At 41.5% G+C, this 25,390-nt stretch overlaps 2 protein-coding genes across 4 annotated transcripts in view; one reads left to right on the top strand and one right to left on the bottom strand.

The window, feature by feature from the left end:
• cux2b (cut like homeobox 2b) overlaps positions 1-9,189 on the bottom strand; it is a 123,551-nt gene extending 114,362 nt beyond the window's left edge. For 2 of the 3 annotated variants that reach the window (XM_088994904.1, XM_088994907.1), the window contains exon 1: positions 9,098-9,189. In XM_088994904.1, coding sequence (XP_088851030.1) covers positions 9,098-9,160 — 63 coding nt within the window. In that variant the 5' untranslated portion in view covers positions 9,161-9,189. Of the gene's footprint in view, positions 1-8,371; positions 8,946-9,097 lie in introns of those variants that run through there. The other variant, XM_088994906.1, reaches the window with a different exon arrangement.
• Positions 9,190-16,823: 7,634 nt separating this feature from the next.
• Positions 16,824-25,114, top strand: LOC148899568 (serine/threonine-protein phosphatase PP1-gamma catalytic subunit A). The gene is made up of 8 exons (XM_088994903.1): positions 16,824-17,190; positions 17,416-17,547; positions 17,674-17,904; positions 18,016-18,120; positions 20,206-20,429; positions 21,258-21,392; positions 24,482-24,572; positions 24,704-25,114. Exons 1-7 carry the CDS (start codon positions 17,136-17,138, stop codon positions 24,569-24,571), a joined length of 972 nt encoding a protein of 323 aa, XP_088851029.1. The 5' UTR covers positions 16,824-17,135; the 3' UTR covers position 24,572; positions 24,704-25,114.
• The last annotated feature ends 276 nt before the right edge of the window (positions 25,115-25,390 follow it).

The raw sequence follows: 25,390 nt of genomic DNA, 5'->3' as shown, positions 1-25,390 counted from the left end.
TTCATATTTCATGAATAAATATGTAAATTACGCATAAGAGAATTGGGCTGTCACCATCAAGCTATTTTACTGTATGTCTGTCCTGTCAGATTATCCTTTTTTTCCTGATGTGCATTTCCAGAACAGGTTGGGTCGCGAACCCGAAATATTCAACTTTGTCAATATTTACAACCCAAAATCTTCTCCCGTTACCTCTTCATAGATTTGTGTTTTAAAAAAATAATGTGTGTGGTGCTCTCTTGAGTTTACATCACACAAGCATCACACAAACAGCATCACAAGCATCACACACACAAATCATGACCAAATTTGTTAAAATTATGGAGTTTCTATCTTTATGTGTTTAGTTTGTAACATATAAAAATTCTTTAAAGATCTGCCAATTCTTTACCAGGACTTCATCATTGGCCAAGCGGACAAACAGAGGCAGAGGAAGGACCATATTCTTACTAGCAGCCAATGGAGATTTATGCACTTCAAGGTTGACTTCTCTGAAAGCGAAGGCTCGATAAGTTTGATGAAGCAGAATGAGTTTAGCCTTCAATAAGTACTATCTGTGCTGGACTGAACTGCCTGCCATACTCTTTCTTATCCGCAATCTGATGCCAAGTACATTTAATCTTGAGGTCAAAAACACTGCCATGATTGAACAACATCAAGGGCATCCTGTGGAAGGCCACTGAAGGGACACAGACACGCCCCAAACCTTTTACACAAATGTAATCTCTACAGCTCCCCTAACTCAAGGTGACCACACACATAATTCACAGATCTCATGAGATGGTGCTGCCCATGTTGAAATAGACAGCCCAGGCCAAATTATCCGTTCAGACCACCCAATCAAAATGTTCCGAAAAAGTTGGTGGAAGCAGAAATCCACGTGAATAGCAATTTACTTTTGATGTGTTAAAGCAAAAATTCCTGCCGATCCTACAGAAATGCTGTAGCATAATACAGATATTGGAAGTTCAGAAATCGTAGATGACTTCCCAATGTAATATCAAGTTTGAATTATATACTGAAAGGCTAAACATTCCGGTGAGATCTGTTCGATTCGAGTGAATCCACAAGACTTTCCAGTACAGATGCGTAGCCTGTGGTTTGTCTTTTAAGTTGAACCCCAAACCCCCACCCCAAATTTCACATCCTTAGGCACACTGCTGCAAGCCTGGAGCAATGTTTAGCTAAACCTGCTGTCTATGTAGGCAGGGAGAGTCCCCAGAGCCCTGAACAATCAGACAATTTCAAGATCATGAAGCATTAAACCAATCCCGGCAGGGTACACTAATTAAACAGCCGAGCCCGCCACTGCCAACCAATCCCCACAGAGCAATTAAATCCATCCCCTCTAAAACACTGTGGAACCTGTCTGGGGAAAACTGCTGAGGAGTGAGAGAGCAAGAAATGGGAGAGCGGGAGAAGGGAGAAAATATCATAAAATTCATCTGGAAAAGGCACTGGAGCAGGATTGCAGTCGAAAGCAAACGAGGGAAATGGGAAAATGGTGGCCGGGCGCTCCTTGGACTCCGTTCTTTTTCACCTTTTTATAAAAATATAAAATGTCTTAGAAGTCATCCTTTGTCTGTCAGCACTTTTATGGGTGTTGATGGGAGCTTCTATCACCACACAGAAGACAAAAATTGTGACCTCTTCTGCTGCAATTAAGCGTACAAGGTCTAGAAAGCGCTCATGAGACTGAGCGGAACTAAAGAATAGCCTCGAGGTCTATATTACACACACGCAAACCTAACTGTTTCAAACCTTCGTCAACACTCCATTGCCCTCCACTACCAAACTAAATGAACAGGTGACAATGGAGACATGATATTGGGACATTCGCGAAACAACACATTCAGCTTAAAAGACAGGGAAAGTATGCTTTATAGTACTTTGCAAACCATTTATTCGTATCGGAGTGTTTACCAAGATAATTACTTACAAGTGCTGTGTAATGTATTTGGGTTGTATTTTTGCTAGGTTTTGATCTTCCATTTCAAAGAAAACAAAGCAAACCAAAAAAGGTGTGCTTTGGTGAGGATGACCCAAGAATGTGGATTCGTGTGGGAGTACCTTAGAACAGACTGTAAGGACAAGGGAGATAGTGTGGACTTGCTCTTTTCTCCATCGAATGAGTCGACATAAATCACAACGCTTCACGTCTTTACTTCCTCTCCATTAAAAATGATAAACTATACCTCTTGAAGCCACTGGCTCGCTTTAGGGCCCCAGTCTACACCTTTCTGGTGGAGCAGCACAAGTGCATGACTCAGATTTATTCTATGCCGTCACATTGTTGGGGATGAATAAAAGAGTAATTAGCTGTGTGGCGGTGGTGGGGGGAAAAAAGAAATGACAAAATTAGACCCATCCATCAGCTTTTCGCCACAGCACACTTTCTGTAATAGACTGGAGAAATGCTGTTTTGTAACAATATTAAGTGGATTCCACTCAAAAGACCACTATACATCTTGCAAAATTGGCTGGCATCCACCGGTCTACCTCCCTATATGGCAAGCACGCTGCAAGCTCCAACACATAATGAGAGCAACCGAGGTCCCCAAAGACAATGTGGAGAGGGTTCGAGAAGCATTGATCTCATGAGTGCACTGGGCCTAGGAGTACCCATCACACTATGTTATCATGGGTTACATGACGGGCAACATCAGAGCACACGCAGGCTCACGTACGGGCTCAGACACACACACATGCACTCACATGCACACACACACACACACACACACAGGACCCCCATTTTTAGTCATGAAGACTGAAATGGCCAAAATGAAAACAAAATGTAACCCAGCTGCAGTCAGACGAGACATGGGAGGTCATGATGCAGTGACACAATGTGGGTGAAGAGGAGGTTGTACGCTTTTGGTGGAAAGCTTGTGATATGAACAAGAAAAGACTGGTGCTCAATATGTGTGCAGTGGCGTCAGCTGGTAAAAACAAATAAAGCCAAGGCCGCGTTGGAGAAACACAGCTCGATATGAACTCGGTGGGCAGGGGGGTGGCTGTCAACAGGGAGAGAGAGAGGCCACAGCTTTATACTCATGTCGATGAGCCATTACCTCTCTGCTGATGCTTCTTACAGCCTGTGTGTGACGAAAGTGGAGGTTGCCCTACCACTACGAAGCTGTCCTCCCGCAGACTAATGTGTCCCCTAAGTTTTGTTAAAGCTGGTTATTTACTCCTGCAGAGCAATTGCTTCAGCCTCGGGGCAGCAGAAGACTGCTATAAAAAATTAGGCATCTCTGTGAAGCACCGTCATCCACCAAAGGTGCGCTGTAGCCGTGAAAAAAAAGAGCTACTGCTTTGAGACATAAGAAAAAAATAGCAGTCATGGTATGCAAATAGCTATATTTTACGTTTTAAGACTCGCGCTGAATATTCCGGAAGTCTTGTTTTTGAGTTGGTGACGAGTCATCACGTTACGTCACTGAAGGTACGCCCCTGACCAAAAAAGGACACATTGTAGCAGTCCTTCCATCACGTCAATGCATTTTGCTGTACTTGTTTGGTCTGAAAACTTCGTGTTGTACCAAAGAGAGGCAGAAGAGGGCGACAAAGCTCCATGTAAGGAATTAATCATCCGGTGGAAACGGGCTGATTAATTCCTTACATGGAGCTTTGTCGCCATTTTCTGCCTCTTTTTTTGGTGCTACATTTCCCCCCATTGCCTCAAAATGGCACGGAATAAATTATTTAATCGATTGCAAACATGTATGCCTTCCTATTCAGAACTATTTGAATCATATTCATAACTGGATGAGTAACAAGAAAGCATATTCTCCGAATCTGAAGCCATTGTTTTGCTTCTCCAGCAAGGCAAGACGTCTTGGGGTGACACCACGAACAAGGGGGCGGAACCTTCTGAAACTGGCCACTTCCGGGTTCATTTTTTTGCAGATTTTGGACACTTTAAGTCATTTTTATTGGTGTTTTGCATTTGACTAAAAATATCATACTGCGTGTTTTGGGTATTTTAGATGCTATAAAACGTTTTTCTGATGTCAGTTAGGAAACAAAAAAGTGATGTCGGTTGTCCTTTAAAATACAATGTTGACTTAATAAAACTTTGACAACCGAGTAGTGAATGTGTCGATCACAGCATCCAGTTTTATTGTAAACGACCATACAATAAAATAGATGTGAATATATTCTGTTTTACAGTTTTGCTTTAAGTTAGGGGAATTTATTCGATCTTTTGGAGGTGATGTTATGTGAAAAAATATACAAAAGACCCTGTCTTCCAACCCTGCCTCCGTCACTCACCCAAATAAATAAATAATTGAATAAAATAAATGAAAAGAACCCTGAAAACTATCATTTCATTTGTTTTTCTTCATGGTGTAGTTGATTGATATTTGGTGGTTGCTATTTCGCGGTTGTTACGCAGTGTTCTGGAACCAATTAAAAGCGAAATATGGGGGATTACTGTACAGGACAAAAACATGGCTGTGTTTTACCTTCTTTGCTAAACTTGCGCATTAAAAAATCTAGCATAATGCATGACTTTTTAGAAATGCGCCATGTAGCACTTTAGAAACAATGTCATCACAGGAGAGCTTATCAAAACCTCGCACATAGAACACTGATGACAGGAGCACAAGCACGGCAAAAAATGGATAGGTATGGAAATCTACTTGAAGGAAGGTCAAAGTGATTAAGCTGACATTAATGACAGGCCCAGTCTTCAAGTGTGAATGCTGAACGTAGCCCTCTCTAAATCCATTTGTCGTTCGTTTTCCAATGCTCAAGCGTGTGCTTTGAAGTCTCTACCACTAATGCTACACAGTGAGGTTAAACAGCTTAACGCAAAAGTCTGTTTGACTCCTCTCACGCTGCAATGTTCTGTATTATATATATATATATATATATATATATATATATATATATATATATATATATATATATATATATATATATATATATATATATATATATATATATACTGGAGTTATTGCTCGTGGATTTCACATCTCAATTTGACACAGATGGTTGTGTAAAATTCCACTTCCTCATTTTGTCTTTGTTGTTACTGTCAAAGGAAAAGGGGAGCAGCCCAGAGGATGCCAGATTTGTGGCAGACGTGGCCCTCCCTGTGAGTCAACTAAGTCGTGATAGTGGGGCATACGTTTATATGAGCACTCAAGACAGTGCTTTTACATTTGAACACAGCACTTAATCTACAACATGTTTGAAAGAGCTGCCAACATGAGAGGAGTTGTGAAACATGGAATAATGAACACAGAGTACAGTGCCCACAGAAGGGCAACTTTGAAGCTTTTTTGAGCCATCTGAGCATTGGAATGAAGCGACAGTCATTCGGATAAATAATACAAGACTAGAGGAGCTCAGACAGATTCACTCCCCACTACAATGAGATTACACTGAGACATGTGACATTAACATTTTCAGCAAACAAATATTTAAAGCATGAATGAATGAGAGACAGACAGCGATTTTCACAGCCAATTTGAGATTGGGAGGTTAGTGTGTGTCTGCGTGCGTGCGTGAGTGAGTGAGTGAGTGAGTGAGTGAGTGAGTGAGTGAGTGAGTGAGTGAGTGAGTGAGTGAGTGAGTGAGTGAGTGAGTGAGTGAGTGAGTGAGTGAGTGAGTGAGTGAGTGAGTGAGTGAGTGAGTGTGGAATCTGCTGGCAAATGGCACACACCGCGGGCTGGCAACCGAGGCCTCCTAGCTCACATGAAGCAAAGCAATTTCACTGTTTGGCAATACTGCTGTCTATGTGTGTGGATTAGAGCTGACACCAGAGCAACTGAGTCACGCTGAATGTACTTTGTCTCCTGTCTGTGATCTAAAACACCTACCACCTCTTAAATTCATGTAAGAGAAGTGTGGAAACAGGGTCAAGGGATGGTAACAAATCATTGGGGCATTATTTCTCCAACTGAGCACACCATTGCAACATTACACGGAACAAGACGGCAGGATTTGGAGAACCACAAGGACATACATCGAGCACACGCTTTTACAAGTCTAACTGGCACAATGCGTTTTTTGGAAACATTGACAATTCTTTTACTATCTCAAACGGAAGAAAAACGCATCTACTATTCATGAAAGGAAACACACCCAACGAGTAATCAAAAATCAAATCAACCACATATTATCATCGATAGAATTGACCCACTCCCATGGTACCGCACTGGCCCGGGGTTCTTCACTCGGCCTGGCAGATGAGACCCTGACCCGTCCTTTTCATGCCCGCCCACAGAAATGCCATCTGGCCGGTGTGAATGATTACCACGGCAACGGCCGGGTGACCTGGAGCCAGCAGGAACCAAGGTCACCCCACCTCAGTGCTTCACACTCTCCGTGCCCTCTTTTCATCAGCCTGCAGGTGAATTATTCATCCTAGACAACTAAGAAGCACAACTCTACTGAGCCAACACTTTATATAGTTATAAGAGTGTGTAATGATAAAGAAAATGTTGATATAAATAGCCCCTACTGTCACAAACGAAATGCAAGACTGGCATTTTGGGTCGTGCAACTGCTGTAATGATAATGCATTCTAAGAAAGTCCAATTAACTGCTAAGGGTGTCACTTTAAGCTTCTGGCATGTGGTGGAAAAAAATAATGTTTGACTAATATTCAGGAGCAATAAAACAATATGTTAAAATCATAGAGCACTTGAGTTATTTTCAAACGGCTTTGAAAAAAATCTGAAAAATGCATTTTGTTTACAAACACATTTGTGAGTATGAAGTTGTCACATTGCTCACAGTTCAGAGCAGGACTACCGCGCAGCCATGAATGTGACTTTAACAAACCTTCCAAACCTCATTTTGACTAGGGCAACCGTTATTTTCAATACCAAGGACACTCTGGATGTTTTTACCGAACTGCGCCTCCTAAAATTATTAATCATACTATTAATACAAACCACGGACAATAACTTTGTAAACGCTTCTGAATCAAAACATGACAAACAAAATAGGAAGTACAACCAACAGTGAAATATGAAAATCCACGATTTAGTGTCATTTCACCACTTAAAAAGATGCAAATGTTGGTGTTACTAAATAGTCTTGGATCGGCTATTTTAATAATTACTTGGAAACAGCAATTTCATATGCAAATCTGAATTCAAGTAGTTTTACAGGGGTTACTTTGTTCTGAATTTTACAAAGACATACTCTATGAAGCTATGACATCAGCAGACATTCGATTTACACTACGTGAAGAGAGACAGCAAATAAATGCATTCGAAAGGCAGTCATGGTTTGCAGATTTGAGTGATTTTTTTTACGCTCTCGGAAATATAAATTTTAAAAATATGCTTATCGTTGCTGCTATACTTAACAGTGGTTTAACATTGTTCTGTATCAAAATAGATGGAACCTCTTCACAGTACCATGCAACATAGTCCTCTTCCGCTGCAACAAACTACTCTAATAAGTCGCACCTTAAATGCATTCATCACTCACAGAGCACGGGGAGACAACCGAGTAATATGCTATCGGACTTATTTTTCATATGCACAACATTAGGTACACAACATTGTTGAGGTGTATGGAAAAACATGAAACACATCTGTCAATATGATTAGTTGTAATTCCTGCAAAAGGGGAGTCAGGAATGAACAATCCAAAATTGGGAATATGGCGAGGTTGATTATTTTTGATACAATGTTGTACTGTACACAGCTCATCGAATGTGAACAGGTGCAAATGATTACATTTTGGCCAACTGGTGTAACTCCTGCATTGAATCGTGCATGTTTTGTGTGAATAAGATGAAGGTTGTACCTTTCTGCAGACCGTTATAATAGGTTCGAGGCTAAGGAAGCACTTTGAAACGTCCCTACGAGTCTACTTGTTGCAATTTGGCGACAAAACTCGTGAATGTTCTTAAATATTTCACAGTCCTGTTCTGAGAGAGGCTGCTACAACCGGATGACAGGGCGATCCAGCGGCCAGGAGCTGTAACAACACTCGACACTAACACACAAACACACACCAGATGTGATTGCTCGGTAGGCTTTGGCGAGGGGGCGGGCTGCCATGCTCCTGTCATTTGTCATGATGCACGACATCAGTCAGGCAGCAGAGACGGTGCCCTTGCGCCGGCCGAGGCTGATTTACAAACATTAGCGGGGAATACGATTACACAGCCTCCGCCGCCCCCCGCTCGAGTAGCTCGATGCGGCTTCAGTGGGAGATAGGTCGGCAGGGAGGGGAGCGGAAACCACAGATGATTTCAACCAACATTGCTTTCTCAAAAATAAACAACAATAAATAAATAGCTAAACCGCCATACGCTGCGGTTCACCGATTCAACTTTCAGGTTAACGGTGTAGTGACGGTATAAAGAACGACGCGTGCAATAAACCAAAGTGCTCACCTGCCACATTCGCCACGCCAGTCGTTAAGACACATTTCGGTGCTACATTGGTCGACCAGATGATCGTTTGGAATCCTCAAAGACGACGTGTTCGTCCCCAAGAAAAAACTGTTTGTATTTGCTTGTTTAGCAACCTCGACGTCCGGTCCGCGCGTTATCGCCAACGTGCTTCCGTAAAATGTAAAAACACTGCCAAATACCTCCGTTTAAAAAAAAAAACTTGAAAATAAACGTGTCATCTAGAGGGGCTATAAGCATCTAACATAACACTAATTTGAGATTTAAATCAAAGGTGCAGCCAAAGACGGCGTGACGTCTGTCGACACAAACCGTACAAAACGCGAAGCTGTGTGAAAAGTTACCATGCAAGAAGAGCGAGTCGACGGCACATTAAAAGTTTCCGTACATGTGAGCACAGCGGTGCGAGCTGCTCACAGTCGAGATTTTATCCGAAAAAAAAGAAAGACAAAAAAGATAACAGTGCTGTCCGCGGTGCTGATCCCAGATCGGCGTGTCTGGCGGAGGCTGTGCTGCTCCCCGGTCGCTCCACGCTGATCAATGATTGAACCGAACAAAGGCAGAACACGGATCAATTTCTAATAAGTAGCGATGCAATGCACGCCGCTTTCACTCTTGCAGTCACCTAAAAAGACCCCCCGACACTTCCAAGCACAACAAAACACTTGCCGCTGTAAAAAAGAAACCGAGAATGAGAATAGCACTAACCTGAAGCCGCCGTAGATCAAATTTCTTCCAATATTGAAACATCGATCCTACATCGGCGGCCATCTTGGGGATATTGAGGAGATTTTTTTCAGTGGCTGCAATAAATATGTGGGCTGGATTCCCCCCAGTTAAACCTCCTTTATGGGCACGGGTGCCACTTTGACAAAAATACACAACACCGCTCCGCTGATATGTTTGTCATCGAGTCTGATTCTAATTTTTGGAAGTACGAAAGAAGAAAAAAAGTAGATTTTCTCAGCACCACTTAAACGCCAGCTGGTGAGTCCGAAACTCCATTCACAACATCAACTGGATTTGATTTTGCTTTGACAAAGTGATCAATACTGACGTAAAGCTCGTATTTAATCGAATGTGTCTGGGAAAAAAAGAGAAGGAGGTGATGAGTACATCAGTGCAGTTCAGGGAATTTTGCAAGAAACTCACTTTCTGTCAGGGAGTAGCCAATAAAATAAGTTACTAACGCTTTGTTTTAAGGAAAAGCCTGGAAACTATTACTATGATAATCAATGTATTTACATTTTACAGAATCACAAAATGTGATACTTCCACCTTACATTCAATCTTGAAGCATATATCACTCAAATATTGGGTTTTGGTCCTTCAAATCTTCTGATTCCAAACTTTTGAAAAATCCAGCCTCGAGAATGATTTTATTTGTGGATTGCAAACAAACAAACAAGCAAACAAAAAACAAACACACAAACAGACACATACACGACGATTTCCAAAATCTCGCGTGTGAGTGTATGTGATGAAATGCAATTCGTCTGTATTGACCACTCCTTGTGTGTATTAATATTAATGGAGACAATTCTAGAAAGCGGTGTTTGCAGGTCAGTTGACAACCAGGCACAAAAAGCCTTATTGCATAGTCAAATTAGATTTAACATTATGAGAATAGCCGGACAGCTGACATTTTGTCAAATTGCATTACAAGGTTGTTCTCTTGGGGCAGCTCCAGAGTTACAACAGCTGAGTAAAAGTTGTCGTGTGGACACCCCTTTAAATAAAATTAAGCTCGAGACATACACTGCACTAAACGGGTGCTCCCCCTGCTGATACCACAGGGTTAACGGCATTCATTAATGAGTGAATGGCTCGTAAGGTTTGGTGCCATTACTTTTATGAAAACTTCACAGAAAGTTAGTTGTATTGATTTACACTTCATACCCATGTTCTGAATACGGTTCACGGTTAACCCCCCCCCCCCCCCCCACTTGTGCCTTTTAATCCGTTTGAAAATAATTTCCTTGTGAGTCAAATGTTATTACCTCAAGGGACATGAGATCACATATTCAACGACAAAAAACACCCTGGGCAAAAGTGAAGGGGGGATGATTATTTGCTATTCATTTCTGACTCTGGGACTTGCTAGACTGCAAGATTTAAAACAAATGACTATATCAAAATATGCTTCACATATATTCAGTATATGTAAATGACGGTCAGCAATACGATGAAGAAGATTACGAACTATGCATGGATGCTCGCTGTAGGGTATTTTCATATGTTCACTTGAAAGCATCTGTCAATCAGAATGAAGCATTAATGTCATTTGTTGATTGAGATTACATGATATCCTACGTACTGTATATAAATGTTCTGCTAAACACGAGTATTTCAAAAGTGTGAAGAGGCCGTGTCACAATCAAACAAGAACATACATTTTAAAGACATGCTGTACAGTCTCCTTTGACTCCTTTCACTATCTCTGCTGAAGATTCACCAAAACCCCCCCTCTTCAGCAAAGTGGCTGCTGTTGACATTTATGTACTCCTCACAGGGAACATTGTGTTCTGGAAGTGGAAGACTGAGCAAATTTAGAGCAGCTTCAAGTTAAACATCATCTGTTTTTAGAAGACACTGCACCACGTTTGGCACAATTGATAAAATGTTGAGCAAGCAGAAATGTATTCTTGTATTACTCCACTATAATCTGCAAAAATGTCCAAGTTTTCTGTTGTGTGCTGGGACCCATGCACCCCTTCATTCATTTTCCTTTACGATTTATCATCACAAGGGTCACGTAGGGTGCTGGAGCCTATTCCTGCTGTCTTTGGGCAGTCGGCAGAGGACACCCTGAACCAGTTGCCAAAAACACACAGGTGCTCAGTCCCGTTGTGTAGTTTTAATAACTGACTGAATTAATTTGCGTTTACATTATTTTTTTGTGCATTACATAAAAAACCCGATGCTTAGTGACATGAGAGTCCAATTCATACTTGCAGATACTTTTCCGTTTCTGTTATTATGGATAAGTAATTGTCATCAACTAGTACTGTTTTTTTCATTCAAGCATATTATTTTAAGCAGCGCTTTATGCCCCACTCAGTACTTAATGACATGTTGAAGAAAAAAAAACACAATTCTCTACCTCTTATAGATTTAGATGTCTGGACACTGATTCGCTGTGGTGACCCCTGAAAGAAAAAGCCGAAAGGAAAAGAAGAAAGACATAGATTTAGATGTCTACCTATACCTTTATGTGAAAATTATTTTATGCGGCAAGTTATTAAAATACAGAATAAAAAATACATAAAAATACATATATTCAATTTCTGAAAGAAATGAGGGAGCCGTGTAGTAGTTTTTAATATCTCCCTTTTCCGGGTGGCGTTGAATACTTTTAGCTGGCGCTCTCTAGTGGACACTATAGCTAACTTGATTCGCAAATGTCTCCAAACACGAAACTGGCAGACGTTTGAGTGCTGATGTGTGAGCTTTCAAGGATTGTACTGTCCTCGAAAAGTTGACTGCTGTCAGCACGTGTCAATACAAACCAATTCGGAGTGTTCAAACAGCCCACTATGCATGTTCTTGGAATGTAGGAGGAAACCGCTTCTTCTACTTCTTTCTTCGACTTTTGTTCTTCTACTTTTTCCTTTCCTCTTCCTGTCATAACGTTGATGCTGTGAATTGTGAATTTTTCCACTGTGAGACCAATAAACGTTATCTAATCTAATCTAACATGCAAACTCCACAAAGGATGTTCAAGGCTCGAATAGGAACAAGTACTGCTGCACTGTGAGGTCAAATCGCTAACCCCTGGAAACCTGGCCTCCCACAGGAGAAAATATTTTATTTTATTTTTTCCAAGATGGTGCCCGGGTGGGCAGCCGTCAGCAAGTGATCCTCAACAGCCTTACATTATTTTTTGTCACATAGTGATGTTGTTATGCAGTATGGACTGGTGTGGATTGTTTTCAGCAATTTTGGCCATTGATAGTAATCTGTGCTTGGTTGTTGGGCCTTCTCAGCAGTATGCATGTAGGAGCAAAAATTGTGATTGGGAAGAATGTCAGCGCCATTTACTGTTGTTGCTGGACACACATGGTACGCTTGTGTTTTGCACATGTACTGGTGCTGTTGGGTAGTCTGCAGCTTCATGGATGCATAATTTTAAGAGCCGACGATGAAAAGAAAGGAGCGTCAGCGCAGAGCGCCGATGCATATATGGAACTGTTGCACCTTGGAATTTCAGCGGATTTACGTGGGACAGGAGATTTGAAACAATCTTATTTCGTTAAAGGATGCTACGGCGTTGTGTTTGCTTTCAACATTTAGCTTGTAGAAGACGTGCACATTTCACTATAACGTCTTTGATCCCCCCGGTGAAAAGGACAATTTGATTCACTCCTCTTTGTATCCAGGAAAAGTGGTTAAGATTGAATGACTGACGGCATTCCTGGCCGTGTCCTGAGAGACTGCGCGGATGAGCTCACAGATGTCTTCACGGACATCTTCAACACCTCTCTGAGCCAGGCTGTTGTGCCCACGTGCCCCAAAGCCACCACCATCATCCCGGTTCCAAAGAAGTCGTCCCCCACCTGCCACAACGAACACCGCCCAGTCGCACTCACTCTCATCCTCATGAAGTGCTTCGAGCGGCTAGTTATGAACCACATCAAGGCTGCCCTCCCCCCCAACCATGACCCTTTCCCGTTTGCATATCGGCCCAACCGCTCGACCGATGATGCCATCTCCACTGCTCTCGACACAGCGCTCACCCACCTGGAGACCAGAGACTCTTACATCAGCTCAGCATTCAACACCATCATCCCCCATCAGCTCACCGACAAACTGAGCAAACTGGGGATCAGCACCTCCCTGTGCAACTGGCTGCTGGACTTCCTGGCGGGGACACCACAGGCAGTCAAAGTTGGAAACAACAGCCCCAGGGGTGTGTGCTGAGCCCCCTCCTCTTTACTCTGCTCACACATGACTGCTCACCATCATCACCCAGTTCCACCCTCTTCATAAAGTTTGCGGATGACACAACAGTGGTGGGCCTCATCAACAACGATGAGGAGACAGCCTACAGGGACGAGGTCAGCCGCCTTGCCACGTGGTGCAAGGACAACAATCTCCGTCTGAATGTGGAGAAGACGAAGGGCATTGTTGTGCACTTCAGGAGAGTGCGCCCCCAGAATGCTCCACTAACCATTGACGGTGCTGCAGTGGAGAGAGTGAGCAGCACCAAGTTCCTGGGAGTGCACATATCTGAAGACCTGTCCTGGAGCTACAACACGTCATCGCTGGCCAAGAAATCCCACCAACGCCTGTACTTCCTCCGCAAGCTCAAAAGAGTTGGAGCCCCGACCCCCATCACGCCCTCCTTCTGCCGCGGTACCATTGAGAGCATCCTGACCAGCTGTATCACCGTGTGGTACAGCTCCTGCACTGTGTCCTGCCGTAAGACTCTGCAGCGCATCGTGAGGACAGCTGAGAAGATCATCGGTGTCTCTCTCCATCCCCCCCTTCAGGACATTTACAACACCCACCTCACCCGCAGAGCCATCAGGATCGCTGGCGATCCCACCCCTACCACAGCATCTTCAGCCTGCTGCCATCGGGTAGGAGACTGCGGAGTCTCCGAGCCAAGACCAGCATGCTCAAGGACCGTTTCTGCCATCAGGCAGTCCGGAGATTCAACTCCCTCCGAGCCCTGCCTATCCTGCCCCTTCCCACTGCCACACTCACCGAACTCTGAGGACATGCTACACGCTGTACTTTCATCCTGAACTCTATTTTTTGTTCTTTCTCATTTTTTTCTGCAAGACCTCACTTCAACCACTTCAACCCTTTCTTGTTGTTTGTTTTTGCATTACTACATTACAGTGAGATCTCAACTTACAAACACCTCAATTTACAAACTTTTTGTCTTACAAACATCAAATTTATGAAAATTAAACCTTATAATAAGCACTATTTTCATAATACACACCCACCACGGCTGGTGGAGTGATCTTCGGCGGAAGCACACGACCGAACAGCGCTAGAGGTTAAGTTACCAACAGTCCTATTTTACAGCACAGCTTATTTCTTTAATTACAGTCGTCATCTAATGCGCCTCTCTTTCCAAACAGCAATTCCCTTTGACCTTCGACCTCCAACGCCATTCCATCAAGCCATAAATGACCATCACAAATGTAAATAAAGTGACTTTATGATACAATGCAGTGTATTTCTTTCATTACAATACAATAGCTTATTTATTATACATAGAATAAGGTATGCTGTGTGTAGTTTTAAGGCTTATTTAGTTGAAAAGTATATTTTATGGAAACCCAGGAACGGATTATTCCCATTTTAATGGTTTCCTATGGGAATTTTTTTAGATACACACTTTTCGCCTTACACACTCTGTCTGGGAACCAATTAAGTTCGTAAGTTGAGGTCTCACTGTACATCACTTTATATACGTCACTACCTCACTTTACATACGTCACTAGCTCACTTTACATACGTCACTACCTCACTTTACATACGACACGACCTCACTTTACATTTTACATTTACAGAAATTACATGTATTGTCTGTTGTCCATTGTATGTTTTTTTTAGCCACATTATTAGTGCCTTTCACGCTAGGTCCGAGAGGACATTAATTCCATCTGTGCTGTATGTCATCCATATTAGCATATTTGACAATAAAGCTGACTTTGACTTTGACTTGATTTTGACTGTCTGTGTTTTATATGCTGTGTTATATTATTTTGTCATTTTATGTTAAATGTTCTTTTGAAAGGGTGGCCCGGTAGTTGACTGGTTAGCACGCCGGCTTCACAGTGCAGTCCGGTCTCCCTGTGTGGAGTTTGCATGTTTTCCCTGGGTCTGCGTGGGTTTTCTCCGGGTCCTTCGGTTTCCTCCCACATTCCAAACACATGCATTGCAGGCTGATTGAACACTCAAAATTGTCACGAGGTGTGAGTGTGACCAGTTATTTGTCTCTTTGTGTCCTGTGATTGGCTGACATCCATTACAGGGTGTCCCCTGCCTGATGCCCGAAGACGGCTGAGATAGGCTCCAGCGCCCCCCACGAAAAACAAACATCCACACTCACACACCCTGGGTCAATTTAGAGTGTTCAATCAGCCTAGCATGCATGTATTTGGAATGTGGGATGAAACCGGATGACCCGGAGAAAACCCATGCGGGCCCAGGGAGAACATGCAAGCAGGAGGCCGGACCTGGAATTGAACCCTCGGTCTCTGAGGTCGATGGGCTAACCATTGGATCACCAGGCGACCCCCTCATATTAAAATGTCATCAAATTAATGGGAACTTTTTCCCACTCCCACACTCAGTTTGCTTTATCATTGAAAGGCTTTGAAAGAGTGTATCTTCAATACAGACGCGCATACCACACTATTACCATACCACACTATTACCATGTTTTTACCATGCATGTTTATGGAACGTGGGAGGAGACAGGAGGACACGGAGGAAACCCACGCAGGCCCAGGGAGAACATGCAAACTCCACACGGGGAGGCAGGAGTGGGACTTGAACTCGTGATTCAGATATTTTTAGGCCAGCAGAGAAGGCCTTGCAGGCCCTAACGGACCACCACTGGTCCACTGTTTGTCTATTGTCCAGAAGGAAATTACATTCTATAAAAAAAGTGTCCTAAAAGTAAATGACAGTATATACATATAGTGGTGCGTTGCCATCAAATGGTGAGTATAGTTTTACTTTATTTGAATGCTGCTGTGCCGATGACCCTTTTACTGAGCATCTAAATCTTTATTAAGTTCAGAGAGTTGATTGTTTTGTGGCCACAAGGGGACACAAGCCAGTGTCTTGTTGTGCCGGTACCAAGCCCGGATAAATGCAGAGGGTTAACACAATTGTGTCAGAAAGGGCATCTGACGTAAAAGCTTGGCCAAAACAAACATGCGACTCAAACCTCTGAATATGAAGGACACTGATTCGCTGCGACCCCTGAAGCCGAAATGAAAAGAAGAGGTGTATTTTGCAACTCTAATGTGTCTTCAAAGCTGAACTGATTACTACTTACTACCAATAAAACCACACAGAAAAATAATAGAGCCTTCTATTAAGATGAAAGCACGTGCACCTGAGTGAACCCTGTACATTTACCTGGGCTTGGAAGAGGCAGACAGTTTGCACTGGTTTGTGCCCCTCTACAGAGCTGCATTCACCTCCAATAAAATGCGACCTGCATTTCTTGTCTGCAATTGGCACAATGAACATAATTGGTCAAGTGTTGATCGCAAATGAAGAGGCATCCAGTTGAACCGCTTCATTTTCATAAGGATCACACGCATATTAAACAGTCGTTTGTGTAATTCTAAATTTGGGTCATTCATACGTGACGAGTATTATATTATTGCATAATTGTTTCCGTTTTATGGCCTCCGTTCCAGTAGGTGGTAGCAGAGGGGCTCTTCCAAAAACCGCTGTGTGCGAATTTCCATTAGGTGCGGTGGTGAAAAAAACGGCGAAGGCATCTTTGTGTCATCGAATGGCCGTCCCCGTCAATTCCACATTGCTAAGTATAATCTAATATTTAGATGAGGGTGTTTTTCAGCTTCCGTATATCGGTAATGTGTTTAGTTGCTCGAGAGTCTGCATCGAAACAGGCTTAAACGAACGTTTGTCCCCCACCGGAAAACATCGAAACCCTAGCGTTAGGCGCTAATGCTAGCAGAGCTACCAGTTAGTGCTGAGACCTATATTCGACTTCTTTGATACGTTCACAGACAACACCACGATGGCCGATGTCGACAAACTCAACATAGACAGCATAATTCAACGTCTCCTGGAAGGTACAAGTCATTTGTTTTGTCCAAAATGCTGTTAACCTGCCTTGAAATTGTGGCGCGCCTACGACTAAGCATGTTTATCAACAATTTTGGAGCCTTGGAAATTCGACTAGCTGTTGTTGCGACATTCAAACGTGAAATACTTGCTACATATTTCGAACTTCTTATGATTCCATTCCATACAGCTAGGGTATCGTATTAAATTTGGGGCATATTTTATGTTTACAGTAAGGGGAGCTAAACCTGGCAAGAATGTTCAACTGCAGGAAAATGAGATTCGCGGACTGTGCCTGAAATCTAGGGAAATCTTCCTGAGTCAACCGATTCTTTTAGAACTTGAGGCACCTCTCAAGATCTGCGGTAAGATGTCCACATCTATTTTACGCGTGAAAACCGCTCCGTGCTGGTATCCAAGCCTAAAATAAGCATGCGTTCTTTATTACAGTTGAAGCAGGTCAGAGACTAATCGTTCTGTTTCTCTATCAGGTGACATCCATGGTCAATACTATGATTTGCTGAGGCTCTTTGAGTATGGGGGCTTCCCCCCAGAAAGCAACTACCTATTTTTGGGGGATTATGTGGACAGGGGGAAGCAGTCTCTGGAAACCATCTGTCTCCTGCTTGCGTACAAAATCAAATACCCAGAGAACTTCTTTCTGTTGAGAGGGAATCACGAGTGTGCATCAATCAACAGAATATATGGCTTTTATGATGAGTGTGAGTCATATTCTATACGTTCACAGATTATCACGCTCAGCAAATTGTGTTATGATTAACTGTTTTGACAGAATTATTCATTGAATGTGCTTGTTTTTCTTCACATACTAGGTAAAAGAAGGTACAACATCAAGCTCTGGAAGACTTTCACAGATTGTTTTAACTGCCTGCCGATTGCCGCCATTGTGGATGAGAAGATCTTTTGCTGTCATGGAGGTGAGTTTTCTTGTCTGAGCTGAAAGAAAGCAGATTTGGCTAGTTAAAAAAACAATCAAAAATATGTTTAAAAAATCAGCCAAAAATAGTTTGTATTTCCTGGAAAACAATTGCCGATTTTATTTCCTTCTTAGCAAGCGCCAGAATCAAACACCACATAGATTTTTTTTACTGAAAAAAATCTTTTCATAGATATTTATGCCATGAATAAAATCAGCCTTCGATTGTTGCATTCATTTTTGCGTACAGTTGATTTTTACTACAGTATTTTCCGCTCAAAAAGGCGCATCTAAAAGCCTTCCATTTTCTTGAAATCTCACTTTAATGTCTAATGCGACTTATGTATAGTCATTATGTAATATGTCAACCTCAAAATGGGTCTTTGCTGAAGACATGCTTACAACGCAGAGTTCAAACTGCAAAGGTGATCGGTTTTGCAGTTCAACATAGAAATAGAGCAGCGGCAAGAGAGTTCAACGTTAACGAGTCAATGTCATAACTCGCTGTTGGTTAACTAAGTCAACTTTGGTACTGCTTTATTAAATACACTTTACTGACATCTGATCTTTGCTATATAAATTAGAGTATGGTGTAGTTTATGTTGGCATTTCCTTGAGTGTAGTTCCATCGACTGGACGCATCGTAGATTTCTCCTTACAATGCGGTGCGTCCAATGGCTGAATTTTTTTTTACAAAATAGGCAATTCATTCAAGGTCTGCCACATAATCCAGTTCACCTTTTAGTGTGGAAAATACAATACTATTATTTCTGAATGAAATATGTAACATTGTGCCATTTTCCCCACCCATAATGAAAAACATGTCACATATTAAAATGAAAAAATCCAGGTCACCTGACCTCTGAAACATGCAAAAGAGCCTCATTTTAGGGGTGTAAACTACACCCATTTTTGGACTTCCTGAGTGGAGCGGTTTGTGTCTCGTCTGCTGGGTGAATATTTGTATGTCACCGTATGCCTCAAATTAGAGTTAAATTGTATGCCACGGAAAGTGTGGCAATGGAATGGTGTTTGTCGATTTGACTTGTGTGAAGATGAAGGAATTAATAGACATAAAATATGTGTGCGTAGCGTCACCGTACAAAGGTGTTGCCTTATCGATAAGAAGGAGGGGCTTCTGCTCCCACAAAAAACATTGTTGTATGTTGTTAATAAATCTGGTTGTTGTGTAATTTGGCTGCCAGAAGCTCTCAGACAAGCCAATTTTTTCATTACCCATTTTCCAACTTTGGTACTTTTTGGCTCCACCCAAGCCGATGTTGAAAGCTACCTTTGTTGTACAACTTTCTCTTACCTGACCGCAGTAATATAACCCTGCAGTTCACCATGCGATGTCTGTGCCAGTGCTGCTGATGAATGTGATGTAGCAAATACATTCACAACGGTGACCGTTACAAAAAAATTGACATTTGCAAATTGCAAAGAAGCAAAATTATAGCCTGAAACAATCCAAAAGTTTAAATTATCCAATAAATGTTGTTCCACTTCACGTTTGTGTCCCACCTGTTGATTCTTGACAAAAAATTAAATTTCATATCTTTGTTTGAAGCCTGAAATGTGGCGAAAGGTTGCAAGATTCAAGGGGGCCGAATACTTTTGCAAGGCTCTGTATATCGGTGTAACCCCTGAAAATTGCTTAAACTGGAACAAATTTAACCCTGCTCAGGGAGGTGGTTTAAAAATTTAGCCTGGAGTAAATGCTAGTTTGTGGAGCAGCATCGATATAAAATGGGACCTGTGAACGCAACCGGTGTAGACTTGTTTGCTACGCTACAGAGTTAGATTCGTTACACGTGAGAAGAGTTAATTACATCCTTTATTTCATGCTCTGTTGAACTTGTATACAGTATACTGTGTACCCATAGAATGTTCCTCCAACCCTCACTCGGTATTGACAACAATAGCAATTTTCTGCAGTTAGGATTCAAACCAAGTAGTTACCTTGATGTCTGTCTTTTTCATTTGTCCTTGACTGGGCACTGTGCAGTTTGCCAACTGACGTTAAGCGAACGTCACCAGAAAGCCGTGTTTATTTGTACAGTACTTGTCTGCTCTTTTTGTACAGGACTTTCTCCTGACCTGCAGTCCATGGAGCAGATCAGACGGATCATGCGTCCCACTGACGTCCCCGACCAGGGCCTGCTCTGTGACTTGCTCTGGTCTGATCCAGACAAGGATGTGTTGGGCTGGGGGGAGAATGACCGAGGTGTATCATTTACCTTTGGTTCAGAGGTGGTTGCTAAGTTTCTGCATAAGCATGACCTGGATCTGATCTGTCGTGCCCACCAGGTACTTCTAAGACCATAAAACAGAGATGAAAGTGTACTTGTTTTTCCCAAAATTCTGGATTTTTCAAATTTTCATGAACATTCCTCTGGAAAATTGAGGGAAAATTCCCTAAAATTAATCCGGATATTGAACGAACACACCTTTGAGTTCGTTGTTTTGCTTGTAGTGACATCATTCAAGCTTAGCACGCCTCAGCACTCAGTGGCCCGCAGCTCTGCTGTGAGTGCGTCAGCGCGAACATGTACACACGTGTGCGTCTCTTTGTTTCAACCAATCAGCGCTCACGCAATCAATGTCACAAATCAAAGTTTTGATCTACGACAACAGCTACCTAAACTAGCGGCGGCGCCAAGATGCTCAACGTCATGCGGACATGTTTTTCTGCTAATCTCTTTGTTTCTTATTTTATCCAAATTTTGCTTTTACAAGCATAGCCATGTTGAGGCACTAACACCAGTAACACAACTCCCTTCGCATTCTCATGACCTCGCCACATCTCGGAGATTTAAAAATTTCTCCAAGAACGGAAGCCACAAATGGTGCACATCTACCCACAAAAGACAGATTAATCATAGAATGTCAAGTGTTTGACATTTTATATCTCATTTTCCCCTCAGAATTTTCAGGAAAATCCACTTTCATCTCTGGAAAAAATGTGATTGAGACATTTACAAGGTCACATATTCTATGGTTTCTCTCCTTGTAACTGTTACCCTTCATTAGTTTCAATCTTTTCCCTTGAGGCCTTCAGTAATATGGATTTGGATATGTTTAGTGTCGTGTATGGAAGTCTGAATAGTTGGTCATTTCCACTTGTCTTTGTTGCAGGTTGTTGAGGATGGCTATGAATTTTTTGCCAAACGGCAGCTTGTCACTCTCTTCTCTGCCCCGAATTACTGTGGGGAATTTGACAATGCTGGTGCCATGATGAGTGTAGATGAGACCCTCATGTGTTCTTTTCAGGTAATATAATTTGGCATTTTGGAGTGTTTTACATTAGTAAAATTTGAAATTATGTACAGTATGTCTTTATCATATCTAAATTGAGAGTTGAACATTTAAAGTAATATCTGACTGAGTATTATATCTTCTGTCCAAGTTTGGCATTGGATCGACAGTTGAAACCAGGAGATAATCATTTTGTGGCGGGCACGTAGGAGGAAAGACACTCGCAGAGAGAGCTTTTGTCTTTATTGCCAAATATATACAGAGGGCACACCAGTGACGTGTGGTGAGATTCATGCCTGGTGAGGCACTGATGTCATCACAGTCAGATTTACAAACATATGAACTCTACAGAGTAGCTTATTCACAATTTGATTGGCAACAGTTAACGTGTGTTGTTTAAAATGTCATGTCAGCATTCTTTATATAATAAACTGTAGCATAGAAAAAAAAACGTTATTATCGTGTTACCTTTACTTATGAATGAAGTCCATGCGTCGCTCCTTCTGAAGAAAGGCATCTATACCTTCCTTGTAGAAGCTTTCCTTCTCTTTCTTCAGTCTCTATTTCTTTCAATTTAGATCTGTATGTAATCCTCCATTCTGAAAATAAGGCCAAGCAACACGAAAAAATGACTGGATGGTTGCACTTAACTTGCTAATTGTTTACTGTAGCTTGTTGTCACTAATTCTATTCTGCAGCCGAGGAGGTGCAGGAAGAATCTCTGTAATCATCAGCGCCCCCTGTCATGAGGCACGAGAACTGTGTGACTCACCTATGCACACAGTTTTGATAAAAATAAAATAAACACTGTATTACAGTGTTTAGAATGTAAAGTGGCTCTACATACATACATACCAGCTAAACTGTAGAAATTTAGTTCATATACTAAACGTTTTTGAACACTTTAATAGTTATATTCAGAGGGATAGCAATGCGGTCTCACTGCAGAGCAAGCCAGCACAGTTCGAATAGTCATTGCGCAATCCATGGTGAGGCTGCTGCCTCACCGCTCGTCTCTACTTAGTATTTGAACGGTAAATGTGAAAATTCACGGATTTTGAAAAAAAATCCCAAAATGGGGAAGTTAAATGAAAATAACGTTAAAGTACAAATCACTAAATGAATATAACTGGGGGCATGGCCTCACCTGCCCCCCCTGACTGCACGTCACTGCGGCACACATATATTGTGTTTTAGAAAAGTATGTGATCATATTTATCATTTCTAAATTATCAGCAGATTAAAATAGAGCTTGTTTTCAAATTGTACATGCAGACCAGGCCCTGCCAGTCCATTCTATTATGGACTGACTATTTTGATTGTCTTTGTTGACTACCACCATTTTTTGTAAATTAATAAAAAGTCAATGTAACATACGTATCGTAAGGGGAGACTCAGAACGGAATGCAGGCATAGTTCATGTCGATAGGAATTATTCCATCACTGTATTTGCTGTAAGGCAGCTTGGTTGTCGAGTGGTTAGAATGTCAACTCCTCATAAAGTGGGTGATGAGCTTCTGATTGAATTGAACCCTTTCATCAAGTAACCACTTTAGGTATTCAAAATAAAATATGGTAGCAAAGTATTTATTGGACTTAAAGGACAACCGACGTCTCCGTACAAGTTGTGTCCATAATTTGTAAAATGTCTTCAAATGACATCTACTGAGCGTATTTTACAAAGATTCCACCGCATATAGCTATATTTTACGTTTTAAGACTCGCACTAAATATTTCGGAAGTCTTGTTTTTGAGTTGGTGACGAGTCCTCATGTTACGTCACTGAAGGAACGCCCCTGACAGAAAAAAGGAAACATTGTAGCAGTCCTTCCATCACGTCAATGCATTTTGCTGTACTTGTTTGGTCTGAAAACTTCGTGTTGCACCAAAAAGAGGCAGAAGAGGGCGACAAAGCTCCATGTAAGGAATTAATCAGCCTGTGGAAACGGGCTGATTAATTCCTTACATGGAGCTTTGTCGCCCTCTTCTGCCTCTTTTTGGTGCAACATTTCACCCCCCCACCCTATTGCCTCAAAATGGCACGGAATAAATTCTTTAATCGATTGCAAACATGTATGCTTTCCTCTTCAGAACTATGTGAATCATGTTCATAACTGGATAAGTAACAAGAAAGCATATTCTCTGAATCTGAAGCCATTATTTTGATTCTCCAGCAAGGCAAGACGTCTTGGGGTGACAGCACGAACAAGGGGGCGGGACCTTCTGAAACTGGCCCCTTCCGGGTTCATTTTTTTGCAGATTTTGGACACTTTTAAGTCATTTTTATTGGTGTTTTGCCTTTGATTAAATATATCATACTGCGTGTTTTGGGTATTTTAGATGCTATGAAACGTTTTTCTGATGTCAGTTAGGAGACAAAAAAGTGATGTCGGTTATCCTTTAATAAACCCCTCTGTTTTTTTAATCAAATGATTATTCCTGAATAATAATAATAACAATAATAATAATAACACGTGTAATTATCTCACAATGAAGAAATTCTGAATTTACAGCAACAAAGTTATGTATTTTCCATTGTATATACGGCGCACCCAAAAGCCTTTATTTTCTTCAAAAGATGACCCTGCACCTTATATGCAGGTGCGCTTTGTACTGTATGTGAAGTAATGTTGAGCCATAACAGGTCTCGCAACTACTGTCAGCAGCCACCGACTCCCATTTCCTCCTGTAGAAGTAGTGCTTAACCCCAGCCTCTACTGTATGTCGCCCATTATAATGCGGTGTGCTTTATATTTGGAAAACCTTTATATATTTATATATTATATTTGGAAAACTTTTTTCGTTCATTGAAGGTGCGCCTTATAATCCGGTGTGCCTTATAGACCGGCGCACCTTATATATGGAAAGTTTGAAAATACATCATTCATTGGGGGTGTGCCTTATATGCCTTATACACCGGAAAATACGGTAATAACAAAATAGCACAACACACTGACAATCTCAACCATTTTTGTGCATCTCTTTTTTGTCTGAATGCAGACTGGATGATTTATTATTATTGATGATTTATAATGATGCCAATGAGAATTTATTAATGACATACTGTATTTGCCCTCATATTTCTTTCTCTATTCAACAAATAGATTTTGAAACCAGCCGAGAAGAAGAAGCCCAACGGCAGCCGTCCAGTCACTCCCCCTCGCAACATGGTCACCAAGCAAGCAAAGAAATAGTGTGGGTTGAGCGTCACTACTGTTCTTCTTTTGTCCTTTGCATTTGAGGGATTGGTTAACCTTCATGTTCCCTGTACTGTAAAGATGTCCACTCCCATCATTTGAAAGCAAAATATGTTGTTTTGTCCACAGGGGGAAATTGATATGTCACCATGAAAAACCTCAGGTGTTTTGCACTCCATTTTGCAGCTACCTTTTGCCACATATGACTGTTCAATCATAAAAATCGTAACAATAATGCTACTTTATACACAAGAATGCCTTGTTTATAGCTGTGCACAAATTTAGCAGTTTTATCACGTCATGTCCTCCCTCCCCTATTATTTTCCAATAATCAATATTAATAACCACAAAGAATAGACCGTCACAAACACCACTTTACTGTAAAATTCAAAATCTATTTACAGTCAGCGTCATAGAACATTGACTCATTGTATCACCTCTTCATATTTTTATTCGAGTCGTGTGCTAATTAAAATGACTAAACAAGCGTTCTTTTCATGTCTAAATATTTCTAATAAACATTGAGTGTATTTAAGAAGATATAGAGATGGTTGTCATTTTTAATGTACTTATTTCTTGGTCCTATTAAACTACAAATATACCCAAGTGCCACAAATGTCATCTAGAGCAGATCAAAATAAATATTTAACAAACAAATCTTAAAGTGTCATCATCAACAGAGCTGCAGATTATGAAATATGTGCAATTTGTACAGATGTGTTTTACTAATTGGACTTGACCAACCAATCAAAGGGTGGAAAAATGTGACATGAAACAGGAATTTCAAATCTCATTAGTTAAAGAAACAGTCCCATT

The sequence above is a fragment of the Hippocampus bargibanti genome, linkage group LG04 (assembly GCF_051943395.1).
Source record: "Hippocampus bargibanti isolate YZ-2025 linkage group LG04, ASM5194339v1, whole genome shotgun sequence".
Classification (NCBI taxonomy): Eukaryota; Metazoa; Chordata; class Actinopteri; order Syngnathiformes; family Syngnathidae; genus Hippocampus; species Hippocampus bargibanti.
Note: the sequence above shows the minus strand (reverse complement) of the source record. Positions and strands in the feature narration are given on the sequence as shown.

What these genes read in the sequence shown, in the direction of transcription:
- LOC148899568 (XM_088994903.1), top strand. Translation starts at nt 17,136, where the DNA reads ATGGCCGATGTCGACAAACTCAACATAGACAGCATAATTCAACGTCTC. An exon ending in AATTCAACGTCTCCTGGAAG is followed by an intron (nt 17,191 to 17,415) that starts GTACAAGTCATT and finishes TTATGTTTACAG; the next exon opens with TAAGGGGAGCTAAACCTGGC. An exon ending in GGCACCTCTCAAGATCTGCG is followed by an intron (nt 17,548 to 17,673) that starts GTAAGATGTCCA and finishes TTTCTCTATCAG; the next exon opens with GTGACATCCATGGTCAATAC.